The 18,870-nt window shown below is 61.4% G+C and overlaps 1 protein-coding gene across 3 annotated transcripts in view; it reads right to left on the bottom strand.

Moving 5' to 3' along the window:
- The window catches only part of NADSYN1 (NAD synthetase 1), a 37,137-nt gene extending 18,591 nt beyond the window's left edge, over positions 1–18,546 (bottom strand). Inside the window, exons 1-10 of one of the 3 annotated variants that reach the window (XM_030331448.1) lie at positions 18,402–18,546; positions 16,611–16,671; positions 13,595–13,711; positions 11,780–11,833; positions 11,276–11,365; positions 6,825–6,876; positions 3,570–3,658; positions 3,348–3,465; positions 2,533–2,664; positions 103–177 (exon numbers count right to left, since the gene is read on the bottom strand). In XM_030331448.1, the coding sequence (XP_030187308.1) occupies positions 103–177; positions 2,533–2,664; positions 3,348–3,465; positions 3,570–3,658; positions 6,825–6,876; positions 11,276–11,365; positions 11,780–11,833; positions 13,595–13,711; positions 16,611–16,671; positions 18,402–18,486 (873 nt within the window). In that variant the 5' untranslated portion in view covers positions 18,487–18,546. The remainder of the gene's footprint in view (positions 1–102; positions 178–2,532; positions 2,665–3,347; positions 3,466–3,569; positions 3,659–6,824; positions 6,877–11,275; positions 11,366–11,779; positions 11,834–13,594; positions 13,712–16,610; positions 16,672–18,401) is intronic. The other 2 variants (XM_030331446.1, XM_030331447.1) reach the window with 2 other exon arrangements.
- Between the last annotated feature and the right edge of the window lie 324 nt (positions 18,547–18,870).

The raw sequence follows: 18,870 nt of genomic DNA, 5'->3' as shown, positions 1-18,870 counted from the left end.
CACGGGGTGCCGGGGAACATCCCAAGAAGCTGCTGTCACAAAAAACCACAAAGGGGTCCGGGGCCTTTGTCAAGCGTCCCGCGTGTGTCCACGAGAACTCACCGCCAGGTTTCGAGATGAAATCTCTGCCCTGTAGCTCCGGACGTCCTCCAAATCCAGCGTCGCAGTGAGAACTTCCTGGAGGAGGGGGTTTCGAAGGGAAAGCGTGACTGCTGGGTAACTGGGCGGTTTTCGCAGACGCGCCAAACTGCACACGACGAGTCCCACCTTCTGCGGCAGGGACTGGGGAGCTGTGGGCCCCTAGGGGCCCGGGGAGAGGGGACAGCCAGTGTTGTTGCTGACCTGCAGCCCCGCCCTCTCGCTGCTGCCCCCAGAACCTCCAGTGAGGTCGGACACCTAGCAGCGGTCCCCTAATCACGGCACAGGATTCTGCTGATCAGTATTGGCCGGGACCTCTGAGACAGCTTCTCTCTTCTTAGACAGACGCATGGGAGACAAGGGCCCCTTTGCTGCTTTGGACGTGGTTGTGTGGAGACGGGATGGCTGGAGCTGCTGCAGCCATCCTGTGACCATGAGAGGCAACCCAAGCTCCAAGCCCATGCAGGGGAAGGACAAGCCGGACAATGGCAGACGGGTAGGTCAGAGCCTCGGCAGTCCACACCAGTGCCCCTGCCTAGATGTGCTGCTGTGTGACAGCGGGTCACACTTCCCTGCCTTCAAGCCCAGGTGAGACAGGAGTATGAAGAGTCAAAAAACACCACAAAATAGGAAAAGAATAAGATTTCAAAAAAATCGCAAAAAAGAGAATTTTAATTTCATTTTAATTTGTCATATTATTCCTTTTTCTACAAAAATAACTCCTGATCAAATTATGTCACTGTGACGTTGTCTCTTCACGTACAAGTGTGGGACAGTGGGAGCTAACCAGCACAGCACAGGGGGACACAGGACGGCCGTGGCCACCCTGCTCCTGCACCGGCCCCGTGGGCAACTGTTGCTGTCAGCACCGGGCCCGGGCCACTCTGGACGTGCCGCAAAGACCAGCAAAACGGGGCTCGCGTTTCTCCTCCCATCATTTCCCGAAGTGAGAGGCCGCCAAAGCCACCCAAAGTGCAGACCCCTGGGGTCCCAGCCCCAAGGCCTGGCCAGGGCCCAGAACCTGCTCCTCCCGGTACAGGTGGCCCCCTCCACTGCCAGTCAACCCTGCGCAGGGCACCCGTGGCCCTGATGTCTGCCCGCCGTCCCGGCCACACCGACCCGGCCTGAAGACAGCGGGGCGTTCCCGTGGGACGCAGAAGAGTGGCGCCTTTTGCACGAACTTGACCCGCCTCTACCGTGGCTAATGCTGAACACCTGAAGGCCTGTGGGGGTGCTGCCACCTGGTGAGCACGGCCTGGAGGACAGCTGGGAGGGAGGGAGCGTCCCTTCTGCCAAACTCCCGCCCCCCTCCCCCCAGCAGGAGAGCATCACGGAGTTCACTCGCTCCGCTTTGAAACGTGACTTCGGTTTCACACCTGCTTCCCTCCTAACCCCAGCGGGGCGGCGAGGGGACCAGCGTCCCCTCAGCGAGCCGAGCGCAGAGGAAGCGAACGGGAGGGTTCGCGACCTGGTGTGAGCTCGCGCTGCCGCGTCCCTGCGGACCTGTCTTCCGCTCCCACCTGCCCCCGAACTAGCATTTCCACCCGACCCCCTGAACACAGGTGGTGCCGTGCGAGGACCCCTCGCGCCCGCACAGCCGAGGGTCACTTGTGGCGTCTCCCGAGAGAACAGCCATTTTTTTGTTCTGAACTTGAAAGACCTGTCGGCGCACAGACAGCACGGACACGCGCCCTCGCTGCAGAGGGCGCGTCTCCCTCAGCTTCTCAGAGGTCGGCCCGGTCAGGGCAGGATGGGACAGGTGTCTCAGCCTGCCTTCCTGGTTGTCCCCCGTCCCCCGGGCCCCAGGACTGCGGCGACGCCTCCTCTGAGCTCGCCCCACGCCTCCCTGCACAGACGTGCCTGACCCCAGCCCGCTCGCGTGTCCAGGGAGACCAGACGGCCCACGGAGGGAGGCCTGCCCCGGGGGAGCCTCGGGGCTCCCAGGACTCGGGGCCAGGGCGCTGTGAGGCCCACGGCTAACACACGTGGCCTGGACACGTGGGGAAGAGCCAGCGGGTTGTGTCAAGTGGCCTCACCGAGCTCCCCTCCACCCTGCTTCTACGGACGAGGCCCCTGCCGAGGGACACCCTCCTGCGGGGACCGGGCGGTGCCTGCTCACTCCCTGGGGGACTGGGGCTCACCAGCTCTCCTGTCACGACACAGCCTGCCCCCCCCAGCACCTGCCTGCTCGCCTGCCCCCCGAGGGTGACCGTGGGGCCGGGTCCTCCCCCCGGGCCGTGCACGTGTGACCCTTGCGCTGTGGTGGCCTCATCTGTCCGGGCGGGGCGGGTGCTGGCCGCGGGGTCGGGGGGGGGCCCGGAGACGACAGCCCAGCACGAGGGCTCGGTCACAGAAAGGAGCAGACGCCCCTGGGGTTTGCGAGCTCGCTCTCACCACGTCGTCCAGGGAGAACTGGGAGCCCTGCGCCAAGATGTGGCCGTTCATCGCTATCAGGGCACAGCCATCGTAGTATAGTCGGTCCCCGTCACAGCCCTTCTGATTGGCCAGCAAGTAGATCCCGCCGTTCTGGAGAATGCAGGGGGCACCGAGATCACCGTCCCTTCCTCGGCCCTCCCAAGGCCTTAAACAGCGCCCTGCAGGGAACCCCCCCGCCCCCCCCCCCCCGCACTTCCCCACAGAGAGAGTACCTGCACACGGGGGGGGGGGGGGCACAGTAAGGCCCGGGACAGTGACCCGCCGGCCTTCCGAGCCTCCAGGCATCACGCCCAATGCCCCTCCCCTCGCTGCCCCCCAGCACCCCTCACGCACTGACTGTCATCTCTGACACGGGAGGAGGGGGGTCACGGAGGACAAACCCCACAGCGTGGAACAGAGACCCAAACCCGCCCCTCGCGGGGTCACGCTGCCCAGCAAGGGCAGCGCCTCGGGACAGCTCCCTGCGCTCCAGCTCGGAACCGCTGAGTGTGCGGCCAGCGCGTCACTTGTCCCTCGATGGTGCCTCAGGCCCCAGGGGCCTGACGCCGGGGCAGGAGGTGCCCTGCTTGCCTCACAGGGTCAGGGGAGGTCGGGCGCATGAGGCCCCAGAGGGCGAGTCAGCGCCCGTTTGCAGAGCGCCGGCCGAAACTGCGGGCACCGATGTCCGTCGTGCGGGCCCGGCCCTGCGTGGGCACCGGGGACTCGGGGGTGTGCGGACGGACGCGGCACGGGCCCGCGGCACGCGTGCTCCAGCATGGCGGCCAAGCGCCTACCTTGGTGGTAGCCATGGTCACCAGATCCACCCTGGCGTGGGCTTTGCGCAGCACGTGGTGGCTGCCCGAGGCGTTGGTGAAGATCTCCACGCCGTCCAGGCCCATGTCCACGTGCGGGCTGCGGGCAGACGGCGGTTGACGGCAGGATGGGCCCCGTGCCCCGCCCACCCAGCCCCGCTGTCTCCACCCGCGGCCACCCGCCAGGCCGGGGCCGGGGCTGACCTGTGGGGCGTCCAGAGCTCCTCACAGATCTCGCTCCCGATGCAGGTGTCGCGGGTGGCCAGCACCGCGTCTCCAAAGGGCACGGTTTCCTGCGGTCAGAGGACAGGAGGGCACGAGACCCCTTGGCCGTCCCGTCTGGGCTGCATCCCGACCTCACTGCCCTTTTACTTCCAGCCCCAGTGAGTCCCTGCGCAGCTGGGGAGCACTCCCCACCCAGGCGGCCCGGCATCTCCCCTGCTGACCCCCGGGCCTCTGGTCACAGCGTTCACTAGGCAGGAGCTGTGCTCTGAGCTGCCACAGGGCCCTCTGTGGCCCCGGCAAGCCGTCACTCCACTCCGGAAGTTTCCATTGGCACAAATCCCCGTCGCCATCATCGTATTAAGAATAAAGGGTCTTGGGGCGACTGGGTGGCTCAGTCGGTTGGGCGGCCGACTTCGGCTCAGGTCATGATCTCGCGGTCCGTGAGTTCAAGCCCCGCGTTGGGCTCTGTGCTGACAGCTCAGAGCCTGGAGCCTGTTTCGGATTCTGTGTCTCCCTCTCTCTGACCCTCCCCCATTCATGCTCTGTCTCTCTCTCTATCTCAAAAATAAATAAACGTTAAAAAAAAAAAAAAGAATAAAGGGTCTTGGGGCGCCTGCGTGGCTCATTCGGTTCAGGGCCTGACTCTTGATTTCAGCTCAGGTCATGATCCCAGGGTCGTGGGACTGAGCCTCATGTCAGGCTCTGCACGGAGCATGGAGCCTGCTTTTCTCTCTCTCTCTCTCTCTCTCTCTCTCTCTCTCTCTCCCTCTGCCCCTCTCCCCTTGTCGTGCACATGCTCTAAAAATTAAAAAAAAAAAAAAAGGAAAGGAATAAAGGGTCTCGTTTGTCCAGGGTCACTCCACGCCCGTCAAGGCCCGAAGCCCTTTCCGGCATCATCCGTGCTCCCGACAGTGTGACCGGATCGTCCCACCCGTGCCAGGAATGACCCGAGGGTCATGCGAGAAACCTGACAAAAGTGACCCCACTCCTGAGTGGCAGGGCCAGAAGCAAGCGTGTCTGTCACCAAGAGCCACGTTAACAAGCCACGAATGGCGGCCTCCCAGGGCCGGGGCAGAGCCTCCCCCGGGCCGGCAGACGAGGCGCCGGGGCCTCCGTGTGCTGACCGGTCAGGCGGGTGTGGGACGCTCTCAGGCACGCGGACAGCCCTGACTTGCTGTCTTGGTCCAACTTGGCTCCCTCTCCTGATCCCAAAGCTACAGACGCGGCGAGAACTGATCCCGAGACAGGGAACACGGCCGAGCACGCTGGGTCGGGTTCCCCGATGCGTGTGCCTGAGTCCGACACCCCCGGCTGCCGAAGGCAAGAACCACGGCGTAAACCTGGCCCTGCTCCCCGTGGCCGCGAAGAAAGCCCTCACGCGGGACCCCATGCTGGCCGCCGGGCGCCTGGCAAATAGCCCACGGGGACGGCCGGGCCCCACACGCCATCTTGCCGTGGGGCGGCCAGGGCTCAGGGCCACGGGGCCCAACGTGTCCACGTGTGGCAGGTCCCGGGCTGCCCTTCCCTTGTTCCCGAACACGCCCCGGAACTTAAATCCGCGGACGGTCACCGGGGCCGATTCAGGTCACCGCCCTCGGTCAACCGCCAAGCCAGAGCCCTGCAACTTCAACCACACCCCACAAGGGCTCAGTCGTCTCCAGCGGCAAGGCCTCCAGGACGTACTGGGACCCCGCAAGGATGAAACGGGGTGCAGCTCCCGGTCAGGGCTGTGCCGACATGCTTCAGACACGGGCTCCCCGCCAGACACACACACGGACACGGGGAAACGCACTCATGGGCGCGTTCTGCGTTCTGGGTCAGGAGGATTTTCAAACTAGCCCGCTGCTACAGTTCACGGTCAAATGAGTTTCCGGGACACGTGGGAGGTGACCGGACCCGGCTGAGCGCCCCTGCCCAACCTTGGCTGTGCCCGTCCCGGAGTGTCCACACAGGGGGTGCTGAGCCCAAGCCGGCCCCTCGAGGAGCCTGGCTCAGGAATCAAACCCAATGGCGGTGACGGAATCTGGCTCCTGAATGGGGGCAGCCGCCCAGCGGCCAGGCAGCCGCCGTCCTCCAGGGAAGAGGCAGAGACGGTCAAGAGGCAAATGGAGCTGGAACCCGGGAGGAAGGAGGGGAGAGGGACCCCCGGTCCAGCTCGGGTCCGTCCCTAAGGTCCAGCTGAACCCCTGCCGGGCCCCCCACTGAGGGAGTCCGGACCCTCGTGAGCTGCCGGGAGGGCAGTAATTAGGGGCGCGGAGAACCTGGCGGCCTGGGAGGAACTGCGTCCCACTCAAATTTCTGTGCTGGGGTCCTGACCCCCAGCACCTCTGAATGTGACTGTATCTGGAGCCGGGACTTTCCAGAGGTGATCAAGGTGACCACGGGGTCCTTGTAAGAAGAGGGGATCGGGACACCGACGCGCACGGAGGGACGGCCCCGCGAGGACACAGGGGGAGGACGGCCGGCCACACACAAGGAGAGAGGCCTCGGGAGGCCCCGGCCCCGCCCACGCCTGGACCTCGGGCTCTGGCCGCCAGGACCCGGAGTCAAGTATCTGCTGTTTAACAACAACCCGCACCCCCTGCCCTCCGTCTCTGGTGCTGCGTTATGCAGCCTGAGCAAATTAACACACTTCACACCCGAATGGGACCTCAGACAGAAACCAGACCAGTCAGGCCTCCCCCCGACACCTGCTCTGTGCCCCTGGCTTCCAACCACCCGTGGGAAGTGGCCAGAACAGGGTTTCAGCTGTCACCCCAGCAGCTGCCAGTAGGAAGAGGCTGGACGAGGCCCCCCGGCTAAGGCTGGAAGATCAAAGCTCTAAAGGCCTGGCCCAAGCCAGCTCCAAAAGACAAGAGATTTCTGAAGCTGGGCCTTCACAGAACGAGCAGGCAGGCAGGTAACGTCTTGCTTGGATTTTGTAACTAGAACCCTCACACCACCCCCCCACCACCCCCCACAGCTTCCCGGGCGACCCGGAGGCCCAAGCACCAGCCCCGGCAAGGTGGGGCGGGGACCCCTCCCCCAGCTCCCCCGGGGCCCCAGCACGGTGGGCCGGGCGGGAACGAGGCAGCAACCGACAGGCCAGGCTTCGGGGGCGTCACCCTCCCTCCTCGTGCAGGAACCTGTCCCCGCACGCCAGCCAGGTGCCGCTGTGGCCTCGGCCCACAGGGGCCTGCCCCCACGGCACACCACGGCCTCCAAGAGCGACAGGTTCTGTCCCCAGAGACTCACCTGCTTTGTCAGGCTCTGCAGCATCCGGGGGAGAAAATACTCCTCTGTTTGCCTGGGAGGGAACAGCACAGATCTGAGGATGAGCATCTAAGCCCCGGGGGAGGGATGGCATCCGAACGGGGACAAAAATCGGCCCGGGAGCTTCCAACCGATGTGGCAGCAAAGGACTGCAGGGCATGCACAGGTGCCCCGAGCGTCCGTTCAAGATAAAAAGGCGAGGACGGGCGTGTTGGCGAAGATGCTGTGCATTTTACTCGGTGACACCGTGGCGCCCAGTGAGCTCCCGCCGGCTGGCTTCCCGGGGCCTTGGTGCCCAGCACTCCCGAGACACGCGTCACGGGCATGATCTCCAAAGAGGGGGCGGTCCGGGTGGAATCCCTGATCGGAGTCTCTGAGTCAAGATCACGCCGCACTCGCCCAACACGCAATTACAAGCCTAAACGATAAAGTTACGCTCCAAACGGAGTAAGACGGATGGAGTCTAACACCTCCCACGCCGCTCCTGGACAAGACATCCCCAGGTGCCACGCTGAAAGGCAGAAGGCACGAAGCGACGCCTCCCGAGTCCGACCGCAAAGGGGCTGTTACGGGATGCCGCCCGAAGACGTTCTGTGAGCTGCGGCTCTTGCTCCCTTCTCAGAATTCACGGGAGCCTCCCGCGGTGACCTCAGTGGTCGTTGCCTAAGTAAACCACAAAGCTGGGAAGCTGGAGGGCGATGCCTTCTGTCCCGCGCTAAGGCCGGGGACAGGACCTCCCAGCCGCCTCGCCGCCCCACAGTGACTCTGCGATCCACCATTCGCGGTTTGCCGTCACGGGTGTCGCTGCGTCACGATGAACTTTAGAGGGAGGAGCCGGCCGAGGCCTGTCCCTTCCTCCGTCTGCACCCCCCGCAAGATGCACCGAGCACCAGCCCGGAGCAGGACCGCCAGGGCACAGGCGTGCTCACCTCCGCTCTCCTACTCTCTGCCCCGAGGCCCGCCCTCACCCTGTACCCGGCCGGTGCGTTTCGCAGGTTCACCGAGAGCCAAAAGACGCCACGTAAGAGTCCCGTGCTGCTGCCGTAGCTGGTCACTCGAGGCTCGGCTCAGGCCGGCCCGGGTCCCCGCACCTGACTGTTCGCACAGCCTGCACCTTTCTCCGGCTGGACGCCCCTTCTTCTCAGCCAATGCCGTCTGGAAAGATCCCAGCAGCGCACTCCCGCCAGGAAACCATCCTTGGCCGTGCTGAATACAAGTCTTCTCCGCCCCCCGGGGGCAACAAGAGCCCCTGCAACCCCTGTGCCTAGATCTGGGGTCCGTCTAAGAACATAATGAAAACGAGTAGGTTCTTAAAGTCTCTGCAGTCGAGCATCAGGTTTTTGTTTGTTTTGTTTTCTTAAGAGGCCTGGAACTGCACTTTGAACCTATCGTGGGTCCATTACGAGGGCCGGGCCACAGTAACCCGGCCGTTTTATCGTTTTATCGTCTGCATTTTGGCATAGCTCCCAGGTGGCCTTAATGTTGCCAAAACGCGAGCTGGTCGCTCCGGCTCGCCGCCCCTTCCACAGGCTCGAGGAAATGCGCGAGGCTGAAGGAGTCACCGTGAGACCCACGCGCCCGCCCCCCCCACCCCGGGCAAGAGCTGGCACGGTCCCAGTAAATTCAGAGACAGCACGACCCCATAAAAAGTCTCAAACGAGAGATGATCGGATGCTGGAAAAAGATGAAAAGTGAGCTTGTGAACTGGGAAAGGAATCGGAAAGATGTGCTGATCTGGGCAGCCCCGAGCAGCACCAGACCGGAGCCTCCGGCAGACTCCTGCGCGGGGCGGACTCAGGGGGATGAACCCCGGAGGAAGTACAAACAAAGGGGCAGAGAAGAGGAAAGACACGTACGATATCCAGGGACACGTGACCCGCACACAGCGGAGGCTCCTGGACAAGAGCGAGAGAACGAAATCCTTTGAAGATGGGAAGTTAGAAAATGTTCCTGAAATCAAAAACCTGACATTCACGTCCAAGACACTCACGGCTCAGGGCGCCTGGGGGCTCAGGCAGTTGAGTGTCCGACTCTTGGTTTCGGCTCAGGCCGTGATCTCCCGGTTTGTGAGTTCGAGCCCCACGTCAGGCTCTGTGTTCAAGCCTGGAGCCTGCTTCAAGTTCTGTGTCTCCCTCTCTCTCTGCCCCTCCCCCGCGTGCACTCTGCCTCTCTCGTTCTCTCTCAACAATAAAATGAACATTAATAAACAAAGAGAAATGATGCTTGATGTAAGGAAGTATGAGAAAATGAAAAAGAGCTCTTAGAGAATAGAAAGTAGAGGGATGGAATCTTCCAGGATGTGGGAAAGAAAGGTCACGACAATTAGAGAAGCTGGTCCGGGAGAGTCTGATCTCCGATCAAGAGGCATTTCAGAAACAGAAAACAGGGGCGCCTGGGTGGCGCAGTCGGTTGAGCGTCCGACTTCAGCCAGGTCACGATCTCGCGGTCCGTGAGTTCGAGCCCCGCGTCGGGCTCTGGGCTGATGGCTCAGAGCCTGGAGCCTGCTTCCGATTCTGTGTCTCCCTCTCTCTCTGCCCCTCGCCCGTTCATGCTCTGTCTCTCTCTGTCCCAAAAATAAATAAACGTTGAAAAAAAAAAATTAAAAAAAAAAAAAAAAAAAAGAAACAGAAAACAGAGAAAACAGAGCAGAAATCGCCCAGAAAGGACACGACGTTCACCCAAAACACGGGGGCCCTGGAGAGCCGAACACGGGAGCCCGGACACCCGCACCACGGCCCACAGGATACAATTTTAAAACCCCAAAGACGAAGAGAAGCTTCTGCGAGTGCCCACACAGAAAATAGCCCCAAGAGCGAAGAAGAATCCGCACGGTGACCCCTCACCGAGGGCACAAGCCTCCAGGCAATCCTTCACACAATACCTCCAAAACTAGGAAGGAGCATTATTTCTAACCTATAATTTGTTTTCCACTCTGCAAAACTGCTCATCACATGGAAGAGACAAATGAAAACACTTGCAGGCAGGCAAAGTGCCAAAAGTCCACCTTGCGTGGATCGTTACTTAGAGAAGTGCGACTTTGTGATTTATGATGAGAAGGCACATTTGGTCTTTCTGGAGCTGAGCTCCCGAACCCCTTAGAATTTCCTGCGACAGGAGCCACCCGTGTCCTCGTTACGTCGTTATGTCGCTGGGGCTGGAGTTCAGGGGCCAAAGGCCAACGACGTAACCAATCAGGCCTGCGTAAGGAAGCCTCCGTAAAACCCCGCGGGATGAGGTTCCGGGTTCGGGGAGCTCTTGGGTTGGTGACCGCGTGGAGATCCAGCGCACCTCCGTGCTCTCCCACCCGGCTGTCCAGAGCATATCCTCGTGTGTTAGAGCCGTGATCTAGGAATTGAACCCAAGGTGGGGACGCGGAACCTCGAGAATCTACTGGAAGCCGTGTCCCAGCGAACGAGCCACTTGGCAGAGATGAGTGAGGCCAAACGCCCACCAGCCCGGGCGAGAGAAGCCCCACATGCCCGTGCCGGAACGGGGTGGCAAGTACAAAAATCCCCTTTTCCCACATAAAAATACTGACCATCCGAAAATCTAACGCTGAAGTTCTGTTTCAGCAGCAGCAGCAACGATAAATGAAAAGCAGCAATCATAACAGGAGGACAGGGCAGGGCTGCTCAACCGGGGACGGTCTTGCCCCCGGGAGACATCTGGCAACGTCTGCAGACACGTGAAGTTGTCACAAAGGGACGTATCTACCGGGAGGTCAGCCGCTGCACAGCTTGCCACACGGACGGCAGTCCCAGAGCGACCAGTTGGGGCCGAGAAAGCCTGGCACACGGGGTAACTGGAGATACAAGGTGCCCCGCGAGATTTCTGTGGTCTGTGACAGGTCATCTGTATAGCAGCAGCATCAAATAGCGGTACTTAGGGGCATCTGGGGGGCAGGGCTCAGTTGGTCAAGCGTCTGACTTCAGCTCAGGCCATGATCTCACAGTCCGTGAGTTCCAGCCCCACGTCACGCTCTGTGCCGACAGCTCAGAGCCTGGAGCCTGCTTCGGATTCTGTGTCTCCCTCTCTCTCTGTCCCTCCCCAGCTCACTCTCTCTCTCAAAAATAAATAAACAAAGGCGCCTGGGTGGCTCAGAAAGTTAAGTGTCCGACTCCGGCTCAGGCCGTGATGTCACGGTTTGTGGGTTTGAGCCCTGCATCAGGCTCTGAGGAACCTGCTTCGGATTCTGTGTCTCCCTCTCTCTCTGCCCCTCCCCTGCTCGTGTTCTGTCTCCCTCTCTCTCTTAAAAATGAATAAACATTAAAAAAAAAAAAAAACAGCAGTACCTAAATGGCAGGAACTTGTCCCAGACTCTCACGTCTCTCCCCCCGTGACCTGGGCCAAGGCCACACGGAGGGAAGACCCGAGACAAGCGTCCACAGGGCGGTCACAGACCATGCCCCTTGGTGCCGGGCACCGTGACTCACCGAGTCCTGGACCAGGGGGTAAACCAGCGTAGCTCCCGATAGTTGCCCTCGTTTGCCAAGGCCATTTTGGGCCTGATGAGCAGGATCCTCCTACAGGCGGGAAACCGAGGCGGCCCCTGAGATGAACACCCGGTCACGAGGGGCACCCGTGGGTCCACCCGCCCCGGACGGTGGACGGACGACCACAGAGCAGCCGAGGCCCGGCAGGTGCACGCCGTGCGAGCAGCCGACGTCCAGGGGCCTTTAGGGGAACGTGACAGATCGCCCTCCCTCCGATGACTTCTGGCCAACAGGGCCACGTGTCCCCAAACCCCACCCTGAGGTTTCTCTCCACCGAAGGTGGCAGTGCTGGGCAGAGGCCAGGGGAAGCAGTGACGTCACCTGCCCGAGGCATCGGCCCCCACCAACGACCGGGCATTTCCAGAAGACGCCTCCTAGCACAGGGCTCCAGGGGCCGTGTCTGGGGTGGGGCGTGCGGGTTCCCCTCTCCCCGCGGCCACCTACCTGTTGAGAAATATCACCCTGCAGTTGTAGCGGACGTTCCGGTGCATCACGGGCCTGCGGAGAGAAGGCACACACACGCGTCCGTGAACGGCAAAACCACACGTCTGTTTTAATACGAAGCCTCCTCGGGCCCTTGAAGAGGGTCACAAGGCCCCTCTGTGGCTTTTCTCAAAGTTAAAAACGAGCCAAGGGCTCTGCCACGGTTTAGGCTCTGAGACAAAAGAGGCTCTTCTAATGTTTATTTTTGAGGGAGGGAGGGAGAGAGAGTGTGTGCCAGCACATGGGGGAGGGGCAGAGAGAGAGGGAGACAGAATCCGAAGCGGGCTCCAGGCTCCGAGCTGTCGGCATAGAGCCCGACGTGGGGCTCGAACCCTCGAACCCGGAGATCATGACCTGAGCTGACGTCGGCCACCTAACCGGCCGAATCCCCCAGAGCGCCCCCGGGGCTCTTCTAAAGGAAACACAGTCAACCCCTCTCGCGGCTGTTCCTCCTCCTGGAACGTTCTCAGACCTGTCAGTGGCCTCCTCCCTAGCTCTCTGCACACACCCGTCACCGTTTCACCTCTGTCCCCTCCCGGCCTCACGCACCAGCTCTGTGCCTTCCCACTTCTCCTTCAGACCACTCCTGACCTGCCACCCACACCCCTTTTAGAAGGTGGGTCTCCTAGGGGGTGAACAGATTCGCCCGCCGCTCTGACTGGACCCCGCCCCGACCACCTGGGGTGTTCCCCTCTGGAGGTCAGGGGCAAAGCTCCAGAAGCCCGTGCTCTGCTGGCCCCGGGCGGGGGCGCGGCTGCACAGATCAAGGATATGAACGTTTTGTTCAGGAGCTTATAGGCCCAGATAAATGCTAGATTTCGAAGGAACACATCTCCATAAGTTGGTGGTTAACGTTTTAAGAGCGAAAACAGGATCATAAACGCCAAGTCAACAGAAGAAAGCAGAGCGCAGAAAACCAACCTCAGACAAGGGAAAACAAGAGGACGACAAGACGGCCAGGCCACTTGGCACAACCGGAGGGACCAGCCCCCGTGGCGGCCGGATCAGGAGCCCAGGGACGGCCCAATTCCTCACCTTCCGTGGCGAGGGGGACTTTGCAGAAGTGATGACTAAGTGCGGACGCTGAGAGGGGGAGGCGGCCCGGGACCACCCGGGGCTGCCCAGGACAGTCCCAAGTCCTTACGCGAGGGGGGACGGGTCAGAGTGCAGACACGCGCACAGAAGCGGAGGTCGAGGCGAGCCTCCGCTGGCTTCGAAGGCGGAGGAGGCCCTGAGGGTTGCTGGCCTCTCTCTCTCTGCGAGAGCCTCCGGGCTGACCCATATTTAAGACTTCCGACGCCCAGAAACACAAGACAAAGTGTTTGCGTTGTTTCTGTGTTTCGCTGCCACCATTTGTCACGGCAACAACAGAACAGGGAACAAATACAGTCCACGTACCGCCACCAATCGTGATAAACGTGGACACAGCGGGTTAAAAATCCCATCTGTGCGCTGCTTATGCTAGGCCCTAGGTCGTGTCACAGCGACGTGGAAAATGAAGCGGTGGGTTCGCGTATGGTGCACCTGCACCCCCCACGCCTGCACCCCTGGAACCCACCCCCCGTTCACCTGCACCCCTGAAACACACACCCCTTACGCCTGCACCCCTGGAACCCGCCCCTCGTTCGCCTGCACCCCTGGAACGTGGCCCCCGTCTGCCTGCACCTCTGGAACCCGCGTCCCATGTACGTGCCCCATATACGCCTGTGCCCCTCGGAACCTGCGCCCCACGCACCCGCCCCCACGTACGTCTGCGCCCCTGGAACCAGCACTTACATTCCCACGTCACAGATGATATCCTGAGTGACTGGAGACTCCAAAAGGGCAGCCAGGACTTGGAGCGAATGCAAGAGGGTGTCCGACTCGTAATAATGATCCCAGCACCCGTAGCCGCTGCAGAGGAAGGGAACGGCCAGGTGAGACCTGGAGACATACCAGGTGAGGGCGGGGAGGGGGGCCGGGGCCCATGGGCCAACCGGGTCAGACGTGCAGGGGCGCGACCAGGCAGTGGGATCTTTTTAAAGCCTCCCGGCTGATTCCACTGCGCAAGCAGAGCTGGGACCGCTGCTACAGAAGAGGATGCATTTCACGGGAAATGAAGAAACCCCAGGCCCTTTCTCTTCACTTTCAGTTACTATGAGAAATTCTCTCCCGTCAAGTGTCTGCCCGTGGATTTTTTTTTTAAACTTTTAATGCAGCCCAAACCACACCGATCTACAAGCAAAAGAAACAAGGCTGGGTCCACAGGAACGTGTTTCCAAGCAGCTAAGATCGTTAATATCGTTCCAAACACCATTCACAGAGCGACTCCTGGTTCTTGCTACAGACACTTGTGCTGGAAGCAGGCCGAATGGTGTCCCCTCCCCAGAAAGGTGTGTCCGTGATCCTGGCCCCCAGAACCCGTGAGTGTGACCGTATAAGGGAAAAGGGTCTTTACGGAAGTAGTTAAGGATCTCGAGATGAGCCCAGATGGCCTGGGCAGGTCGTGTATCCAACAGGAGGACACAGAGAAGGGGGGCGTGTGTGGAGCCAGAGCCGGAGGGACGCGGCCACAGGACAAGGCGCTGGGAGCAGAAGCGGGAGGAGGCAGGACGGATCCTGCCCTGGAGCTTCTGGAGGAAGTGGGGCCCCGCCAGCACCCCGAGTCTGGACTTCTCCCGAACCGCGAGAGAACAAATTTCGGCTGTCCGAAACCCCCCTCCCCCGGCGTGGGGAGCTGCGTTACAGCACCCCAGGAAATGCGTGCGGCGCTCCGGGACGTCGTCGAGGGTGAAGACGGGCGTCAGGGCAGTTTCCGGGAGCCAGGCGGGGGGGGCCCAGTAACAACGCACGGAGTGTCTGTAAACTGCTTCTAGGCGTTCAAAGGCTTTCCTGCCTACCACGCAGCAGCCTGGAAGCGACGTGCCAAGTGCTGGGCAAACTGCGCACACGGACGCAGACCCCCCAACTGGCACTTGCATATTGAACGCCTGGAAAGCATGCCTCCCCGCCTCTGCTTCCGAGAGGAAAAGCCACGGTGGTGAGATGAGGACGAGGTTGACGAGATGTGCCGTGAGGGCTCAAGCCCTGGGCTGGCCTTTCCTTTCCAAGGGCAGAGTCCTGCTCCACGGGATTCATGGCCTGGCAGCTCCCGGGCCACACAGGCTACCAAACAGCAACGCGATGCCAGAAGTCACGTGCCTGGTGTCCAGCCATCGGTTGACCCTCGCCCCTTTGGCCAGCCAGCAACTGGAGGGGCATCTCGTAGCGGGGGCTGTCGGCAGGTGCCCCCGGCCCATTCTGGGTGGGCAGCCTTCCATCCGTGAAGCCTGTAAAACGGGCCCAGAGGACACAGCCAGCCTCTGGGTCCCACGAGTCAGCCTGCCACAGTGGCACTGGCCCCTCATTCTCCTTCCAAGTGCCCCTCTGGGGTGGGAGCTGCCTGGCACCAGAGACAAGAAGACAGCGTGCCCAGTGAACGGACTTGGCTCGACTCCTGCCCCAGCTTCCTCTCTGCAGACTGTTGCAAATAACTGTGAGCCTGCTCGGCAGGCTAGAAACCACTGGAAGCCCAGCTCAGCTGGGCCCTTATCCCTGCTTGATACAAGTATGCCGCCCTGGGGTCCTGTAGCTAAACTCCTCCCCCTTTTAAAATGACAGGTCCAGGGCGCCTGGGTGGCGCAGTCGGTTAAGCGTCCGACTTCAGCCAGGTCACGATCTTGCGGTCCGTGAGTTCGAGCCCCGCGTCAGGCTCTGGGCTGATGGCTCAGAGCCTGGACTCTGTTTCCGATTCTGTGTCTCCCTCTCTCTCTGCCCCTCCCCCATTCATGCTGTCTCTGTCCCAAAAATAAATAAACGTTGAAAAAAAAAAAAATTAAAATGACAGGTCCAGATTTGGAGACCGGAGGGTGGGGTGGGGAGAGAACAGGGCAAAGGAGGACATAACCTGGAGGTGTCTGGGCAGCGACTGCACCCGGGGGACAGGGCCGTCGAGGACAACCCTCCAGTGGGAAGAACAGACCGAGACAGGAGCTCAAGAGCAGAAGTCACTCGGACAACGTGGGACCCCAGGGCTCTGGCCGCCGGCTGAGAAGCATCTTAAAGACCAGGTCCAGTGCAGGTGAAAACGCTCTTGGGTATTATGGGAAACACCACCCGAGCTGAAGTCAGGAGTCCGAGGACAGAAATCAAGCTAGCTAGAAAAATGACAGGCGTGGCCTCAAGGACTAACACAAAGATGCCTGCGAAGAGACACTTTCTGTCTACACAGCCCCCAGGAGGGACTTCTGATTCCACAAGCGGCGAGGACCTGGACACACAAAACGGGAACACAGAGGAGCACGGAGGGCGGCTGACGTGTGTCACAAACGAACCGCGACTTGCAGTGTGGCAACCAGTTGCTTCCTTTTGAGGAAGGGACAAGGAGGAACCAGCTTCCCGATCTCTGGAAAAAGGCAGGGCAGAAGGGGTCGCCGGCACCCGCTTGTGGAAAGATGCGGAGACAGCGAGCGAGACCTGTTCGTGGCCGGCTGTGAGAGTGAGGACTTGGGAAGGGTGGCGGCAGAGAGAGCGGCCCAGCCCGGGCGGCTGAATCTCAGCTCCTCTCATGACCCGACACGGGGCTCCAGGTTTGCCCGGGCCCCCTCGCTCGGTGACGTGAAGCGGGCCCGCTCACGGGTTTCTGACGCCCCTAAACAGCCCTGCACGTCCGCACCTGTCCACACCCGCCCCCTTCCTTGCCTTTCTGCTGCGGGGAGCTGATGTGGATACCTCTGCCTTCCCCGCCCTGGGAGTCTCTGTGTGCCAGTCTCACCATATTTCCAGTTCTGGTCCAAGCCTGTATCTTGCTCCTTTGCATTTGGCAATTTCGATACCTACACGTGGAGGCAGAGACAGAAAGATCTCAGTACCCGCAACGTGTTCAAGGGCACATAAAACACAGCTGCAAGCCAGACAACCACCAAAAAGCACTCGGTGATCTCTCTGACCCCAGGCAGCCAAGGACCAAGGACAAGGACGAGACCCCCCCCTGCACACCCTGCTTACACCCTTTGGAAGCAAGATACTGATCCTTAGCCCCTTGGGGGAGGGGGAGGAGGAAGCAGTCAGTCCCTGGTAGTTTATTAACAAATGGATGCGGAAGACCGTGTGCAGGGAGGAGGCAGGCCTCCAAGGAGCACAGCCTATGGCGGCACCAGCAACCTCTGCTTGGGGACAGCAGCGCCCAACTGCACCTGCGGACAAGAGGCCAAGAGAAAGGAGACCCCGTTCTGGCCACCGATCGCCTTGCTCCAACCCGATATGCTCTGAGCCCCGAGGAGATGAAAACGGGTAGATGTTGGGAAAAAAGAAAAAAAAAAAAGGATGACGGTCTGGAGGCACGTGGCCGAAAAGATGCTGTCATTGGTGCCATTCCGTCGTGGCTGTTCTTAGTGAGCCCTCTCGCGGGAATCGACTCAGAATAAGACGGCAGGGGTAACGTGAAGGACGGCCCCTTCACGTGCAGGTGTGGGCCGCTGGACCTTCCACCATCAAAGAGAAGTTGGTGCCGAGGCTAACGAGATGCTGGCCCCGCGACAACCACACCCTAGTCTCTAAGCTTGCAGGCTCACCCCTTGCTCTGCTTGCCTCTTGGGGCCGGCTTCTCCCCAAGTGTGCCCATCAGGAAGATCTGTAGGCACCAGAGACCGAAACAGCCCTCCCGCTGGTCTTAAGGGTTGACTGGCTTCAAGTTCATGCACTCCTTGCTTGCGACCTAAGTCCTCGGTCTGTAGCAGAACTGACCCACTGTCCTGAGACCTGCAGACCACTGGCCTTGAGGAGAAAAGGACCGGACTCTCCCAGAAGTTAAGGCCTGACTGCGTTCGGAAACGGCGGCCGCAGATGCCAGCAAGTGTGCCCAGGGTCATGTCCACATGCGACTGCCCCTCCCCCCCAGGCACCTGCTTCTCCCGCACCTTCCCCTTCAAAACCCTCCGGCTCCCCACCCCCATGGGGAAGATGGCCTTTGACACATAAGTCCACCAGGTTGCCGGGTTCCTGAATAAAGCATACTTTCCTTTCCCCCTGTCACTTGTCTCTCAGGCAGCCAACTGCAAAACCTGAGTTTGGAACCAGTTGGGTGCAGGCTAAGCCGCACGGGACCCCAGGATCATCTGAGGACAGGCAAGCCTCATCTCTCTCATCCCCACCTCTGCCTTCCCGGTGACACTTTTCCCAGTGCCCCTGTACAACACGTGTTCCCACCAGGCATGACAGACCACCCCCAACTCACGAGCAGCCCTGGGCACTTGCGGGGTGGTCCTTCTGCATCATCTTACCTGTCCCCACGCCCACCCCTACGAGCTTCCACAGAGCAAGGATGTGCGTGTAACAGAATCGAGCCAGCCGGCAAGCCTGGACCTTGCCCCCGCCCCATCCCGCCGGCCCCCAACCCCGTCCCCCCAGTTCCACCGAACCCCCAACCCCGTCCCCCCTCCCCCCCTCCCGGTTTTCCCGTCAACCCCCGTCCCCCCTACCCCGGTCCCCCTCCGCCCCCCTCTACTGTCCTCCCTCGCTCCCCCAGTTCCACGACCGGCCCCCACCCCGCCGCTCCCAGACTCACTCTTTAAAATCCTCTGCAAATTGCCCTCGAAGTCCAGGGCCCATTGGTTGAGCGCGCAGGTGGCCACGGTCACTTTCCGACCCATCCCGGCGGCAGAGTCCCGGGCACTTCCGGGCGCCGCGCGGGTCCGGCCGGGACTAGCGGGCTCTGGACGGCGGAGCCCCGGCGGCAGGCCCCGCCCACGCCCCGCCCTCCCGCGGCCGCGCCTGCGCAGAAAGGAGGCCCGCCCCCTCCGCGCCCCGGGTTGCAGGCCCGCGACCCGGCGCGGGGGGCGGTCGCTGGGTCCCGGCGCGCGGTTCCCCGTTTCATTCCGCACCTCCCCACGGAGTGCAGCCCGGGTGCCTCGGCGACTCGGCTTTTCCCTCTCCTAGTGTTAGATGCGCTGTTTTCATGGTTTTTCTGCGGCGCGGCGCTGCATGGTGGGCCCGGAGCACGAGCGATCCGTTGCGTGCTGGAGGCTTCCGCACCG

The sequence above is a fragment of the Lynx canadensis genome, chromosome D1, assembly GCF_007474595.2.
Source record: "Lynx canadensis isolate LIC74 chromosome D1, mLynCan4.pri.v2, whole genome shotgun sequence".
Classification (NCBI taxonomy): Eukaryota; Metazoa; Chordata; class Mammalia; order Carnivora; family Felidae; genus Lynx; species Lynx canadensis.
Note: the sequence above shows the minus strand (reverse complement) of the source record. Positions and strands in the feature narration are given on the sequence as shown.